The following is a 6,000-nucleotide window of genomic DNA, read 5'->3' as shown; positions in this document are numbered from 1 at the left end:
CTTAAAAGCTTTTTGGGGTGCTTTCTGTTGGATCTTTTCCCTTTTTATATGCAGCTGGATGACATCAGTTTTCCACTTTACTCCTTGAGAGAGCTGCCCCTGATTGCTGAGTGTAAAGATGAGGAATGAAAATCTCTTATACATTAATATACTTAGGGTCAGAAGGAATATCCTAGTCATTTTTCTTTTTTTTTTTTTAAAGAAATACAAAATGAAATGTCCAATTATCTTTGGTACACTCTGACAAAAAATAATGACATTGGTTGGTGGGGTGCAGAGAGAAGAAGAAAGTGAAGGTATCCTGCTCTGTAAGTCAGAGCACCGTCCCACTGCCAGCACGGCCACACTCCGTCACAAAAAGTTCAACTAGTACGCCAAGAGGCCAGGAAGGACTTTAATTTTCTTCTTTTAAAGTTTAAACGGCAACACAACCGTAAAGTTGGTACATCACAGAAACAAAGGTCTTTGCAGGCAACACTGATTGGGAATAGCAAAACACTTGGTTGGTGAAAAAAATGAAACTCTAAATTATATACAATAGTAGCTAAAGGTGATATTGAAAAACAGTCTTATTTACTGTGACTCAAGATTTAACTTGCCATTATCTATTGCTTATTTATTCAGGGTTGCAAATAATACTTATATAGAGACATAGACATGTGTAAAAATGAAACATTGTGAAAAAAATACAATTTTTCAATTTCATATGAAACTCAAAGTATAAGTTTTGTCCAATATGGAATGTACCTACATTTGTTTATATTAGGGCTCTAATATCCATTTAAAAATTCTTTTTCGTTTTTAAAAAAGAAACAGCTGACCCACCATGCAAGTTTGCTGTATATCTTGTTTGCTCAAAATGAGCATTTTCAGGTGAGGTCTGTTTTGTTTGCTCAAAGTCTACTGTGATTCTTTAGAAGTTGTACTGGCCCAATTGTGGAGAGTTTCCATGAAGAGTCTGACGGCAGCATCTGGATGAGGGACAGTCAGGGTAATGGGAAGTGAGTATAGAAGAGGGAGGTAAGAGCCCGAATCCTTATGAAGGATGACATTCAGTTGTTAAATTTTAAGGGGTATCCGATGGCTTTTTCCAGGCACTCAACTAAAGAGCCGGCAGAAAGAAAATCCCTCTCTACTTCCACAAACTTGATGTAGATGGATTTGGGGGACACTCCAGGGTCTACGATACAGTTCTGAGACAAAAACCCATTAATACCAACCCAATCTTTGCTGAAGGTTTTGGTATTTGCTTGGAAGTGTAAAAATAAGCACTGCTGCAGAGTCCTGACCTCAGCAATCCCGAGGTAGCAATAGATAATTCGGGTGGGTTCTATTTCCACCTGTAACGAGGCTTGTGCTGAAAGGGTTTCCAAGTCAACTCGGCCCTCCTTTCCTGGCTCCAGGGAACTCGACTCCATGTGGGGTGAGGAGGGCCTCTCAATACATTCTTCATAGCCAATGGCATAAAGGCCTGGGCTTTTGGGAATGCCTCCTGGCAATAAATACTGAACGACGTTCCCACCGGTTGGTTTGGAGTGGGCAATGGGTATCCAGTCAATTTCCATGTGCAGCTCCAGGCACCTAGCTTCGCTAATAGTGATCTCTAAAAATTTGTAGTAAACATTTTTCCAGTTCATTTTCTGCACACGGGTCATAATGATCCGTCCCTCAGGCTTCTCGGAGTTGAAGTACTCCCGGAGTCGCTTGCCGAGGGGCACCTGGGAGCTGATCTCAGCATAATGGTAGCGGATATCCTCTTTCCAACGAGTGTTATAACCAATTCCAAAAATGGCCAGTTTATTAGAAAGGTGAAGCCTTGAAAAATCTGTCCAGCTCTGAAACAGTTCCCATTTCAACTGTACTGATTCCAAAATCTGTACAATATTTTGCATGATGTCTCTCTTCCTAGAAAGAGAAATGAGAGTCAAATTCCTCAGATGCCCGGATCAGCACCATCCAACAGAACTTTCTGCAATGATAGAAATATTCTATATCTGTGTTGTCCAATATGGTAGCCATTAGCACTTAAAATGTGGCTAGTGTGAGTGAGGCATTAAATTTTTAATTACAACTTGAAATTACATTTAAATCAACACAGTACAGGTCTAAATAATCATAGTATTATGATCTGAGAAACACCCCTAGGAAGCCTCTAGGAATTAATGATACACTGCTTTCCATATAGACTGGCTGTACTAATCTTAGTAACTATTGATACATAAGACCGTAGGACTTAAGAACCCAAGGAACATGATTTTTTTTTTAAGTGGCTATTATAATGCGCATAATGGACTTCAGACCTAACTACCAAAAGCAAGGGAAGGATGCTATATTCAGAAAGGTACCCAGTACCACTTAAAATAATGAACAGTTAATTTCTAACCTAGAAATTTTGAAAGTTTAATAATTTTGGCCCATACATGCTTGCTAAGAAAATAGACAACTAATTATAAGTAATAACCTGATGCAAAAACAAAGTGACATTTTCTTCTATTTGTCTGAAATTCATTATTACTCCCAAATTTAAAAGAACTGTTAGTTTAACACAGAATTACTATCTTAGAATTCAGATGTAAAAGGTCCATATTAGGCTTCGCTTTAAAGAGATAAAAATTCAAGATGATGAATTGAGACTTCTAGAAAATATTTTAAAAGGGAAGCAAAAGTAAAGAAATTTCAATTTTGATTTGGAAAGTTAACAATAAAGACAGAAAATACAGGAAATTCTTGTTGCACATGCTGCTTAACTCATATAATTGTAACTGACACCTCAGGATGATACGTATATCTATGAGGATATGTAATTACAAGTTTGCTTCTCAGGTATGACAAAACTTTTATATTGGAGGATTGAAGTTTGTTAAATATTAACTTAGCTACAAATTATTACCCTCTACATCAATCACAGACTTAGGCTATAAAAATACTCAACTACTGCTCACATATAATCCAATATATGCAAGAAAGAGAGTGCGTGTGCTGGTTTACTAACAGCTTCTGGGGAGGAGACAGACCCTGGAAACCTATTAAGTTCTCAAATCTTCCAGGGGAAAAGTTTTTGGAACAAACTGGGAAGTCTTCCATGCAGTCATTCTCAGTTTGTCCTCTTACTCTCCTTGACTTTCTTTGCGAGATGACAAAGAGCTAATCAGCTGCTTCTTGGAGCCAAAAACTGCCCTGGATTTACCCTCCGCCTTTAAGTGTCTCGAAAGCTTTTCAAGTGTCAGAGTGGCCATCCAGATGAAATCACTGCATTCCTGAGGACTTGTCCCTCTTTCTCAGAGGACACAAAACACTTGATTGCTTTTCTAGTGTTTATGCTGTGGTGCTTATGAGGCTAAGATAACAGCATCGTGTTTCTGCATGGCATGGGTCAATGCTTTAAAGAAAAACTATCTTTCATAGCCACCATCCTCCCTTTCCTCTTTTGAAATATTTTACTGATCTTGAGGAGAACTAGGCTAAGGAGGGGCAGTGATTTGTATCTGTTTTGCTCATTGATGTATCCCAATGCCTGACATACAGTAGGTACAGTAGATATATAAGTGTTAAATGAGCAGAATAGGTGACTCTTCTTCATGAATGAAGGATGGTTATTTTACTACAGGTTATGTCAGCTAGTTCAGGTTGATCCCACCTGCAACACACCTATAGAGAAAAAAAATCCAATGCCCAAATGAATTCTTTTACTCAGCACTATCGTGGCCCTAAATCATCAGTAAGAAATAGTGCTGAGGAAACTGTCACACTGGAAAATATACTATCTATTAGCAACTTCTCTAAAACCTCTTACCCTGTGAGCTGAAACATGGAGAAAGGGCAGCACAGGCTGAATATTTCTGCAGAGCCTGTCAGTTTCCTGCCCTGCTGATCTGATCTCAGCCTGAAACTCCCTAAGCTTAAGACTCATTACCAGCTTTTTGAAGCTGTGGGGAACAATGAAAACTAGACCTAGTTCCTGCAATGGTCCTTGAGAACTATGATATTTCCTGATTTCTAAAGTTCCAACCAGAGGAAAAGTTCAGGTGGTTTGAGGGTGGTGACACCAATTCTGTAAAGTCTGAATTCATCACCAGTTATATCTACTGGGCCTCCCCTGCAGGTCCTGAGTGGTTACAGGGAGAGATGGGACATTTTATTGAAGGATATGATGGCCTCTTTAAAAAATAGGGGTCAGAAGGTATGGACGCGTAATAACTCAGTTAAGAAAAAATACTCATCCAAGTTCCCTTTCCTTCAGGATATTTTGATGTCACAATTTAAAAAAGAGACCTAACTCCCGACAAGAGATGGCCTCAAACTTACTGATCAGAGTCTAAAGTTCTTTTTTTGAGGAGTAGGAAATGGTTACAATTTGGGGGAACGATTCTTGATCTCTAAACTTTGTTCTCTTTGTTTCGCCCCAGACATGGAATCAGCTGACACTGAGAATTCTTTGGTTCCAGAGATACTCTGAAAAAGGAACGAGCATTTTAAAGGCGGGGCAGGGGCGCGGTTTGCTGAATGAAAGCAACTAACAGTATCTCTATCGCGGTCCTCTCCATCTTGCCTCTTCGTTTTTACTTTTTATCCACCATCTCTCGAGCATCAGGATCACACATATGGAATAAAGTATACCAGAATAAGTGGGTGCTATGACTACTCAAAGGTTTCCAGGCACAAAAAAATGGTGGTCTTCGCTTTCTTACTTTTACATGTTTGCATATATTCTCCTCAATAATTAAATTTAACCAGAGGCTTACTTAAAAGTTATTTAAAAGAACTTCAAACATCATATAACTGGAAACTCAGAGAACTGCAATGTCCTTACAAAAGAGATAACGCTAAACCCTCGGGCGAAATGGAAGATCGGGCGATGTGAGCCAGTAGAACGACCCTGGCTTCGATATTTTTAGTCCTTCTTCCAGCAACTGCTTTCTTTCCCAAATGTACAAACGGGTAATCTGAGAGCTTGCTTTTCGATTCCCAAAATGTAATAAGAAATGTAAATGTCCCTCCTATCATTTCACCTTACCCCAGATAAACGCAGGACCCCGTGATTCATCTTCAAAGTCTTATTTAAACACCCAGGTATCTACATCCACACACAGGCAAACGCCAGAAACATGCTTATTTTCATGTTACGTATTTACTACTTCTCGTTGTATACAGAATTCTAAGCATTTTAGATGAGCCGCTGGGGAACTTAGCTAAGAAGATGAGGAAGGATGACTTAGACACCAGAGGAAGTGCCTTCCCAATAGTCATTAAACTTAGATAAATATGCTTTGTAGAAAAGTGAAGCATCTACTTACTGTGCTTCTTCAGAAGATTCTTGTTTTATTTTTAATGTTCTCTTTGTGACAGGTATTTCATCTGAAAAACGAAGTTTTTGAAACATTATATTTTCCTAAGTGGTGACATACATTTATGTAGATACATAGCTATACATATGTTTACTGTTCATTCCATACTTTCCAATTCGAGGACTTAATTCTAGTTTCAAATACTGCCCAATGCCAGATTTATAAATATAACTCTTATATAATGAGATGCATACATTTATATGCAAGATCAGAAACCAGCTCTACAAGTGTAAAATTCTTCAAGGTCACCAGCAGATTTCTAGCTAGGAGCTTAAAGCTTAATTTCACTGCAAACATCATTTTTAAAGGAACAAGAATAATTCCGTGGTATTTAGATTTTCTAGGTAGGTTTTACAGAGCAATTATTCCACCAGAATCAGGATCAACATACTCTGCATGTTATTTTTTTCCAAAGGTTTGGGTGACTTAACTCTTTCCAGCAAAACCAGAGTTATGGGATGCCTAAGTAATGTAGACTTTATTACTGTTTTGAAATTAAAAGGTAGTGATCACTTAGCATCTGCCCTTTTTATTCTTCCAATCTTTAAGTCTCTCTCTCACATCGTGCTAGTTTTACAGTTTCATAGCTTTTGTTCTCTGTCTCTCTCTTCTAATATTTGAGATATATTGTTTTAAAACAGCATTCGTAAGAAAT

General features: G+C 38.2%; 1 protein-coding gene across 1 annotated transcript in view; it reads right to left on the bottom strand.

The window, feature by feature from the left end:
• Positions 1–361: 361 nt before the first annotated feature.
• The window catches only part of MSANTD2 (Myb/SANT DNA binding domain containing 2), a 28,831-nt gene continuing 23,192 nt past the window's right edge, over positions 362–6,000 (bottom strand). Inside the window, 2 exon segments of the mRNA XM_025049163.1 lie at positions 362–1,905; positions 5,295–5,355. Of these exon segments, the coding sequence (XP_024904931.1) occupies positions 1,053–1,905; positions 5,295–5,355 (914 nt within the window). The 3' untranslated portion in view covers positions 362–1,052.

The sequence above is a fragment of the Pteropus alecto genome, unplaced genomic scaffold (genome assembly GCF_000325575.1).
Source record: "Pteropus alecto unplaced genomic scaffold, ASM32557v1 scaffold135, whole genome shotgun sequence".
Classification (NCBI taxonomy): domain Eukaryota; kingdom Metazoa; phylum Chordata; class Mammalia; order Chiroptera; family Pteropodidae; genus Pteropus; species Pteropus alecto.
Note: the sequence above shows the minus strand (reverse complement) of the source record. Positions and strands in the feature narration are given on the sequence as shown.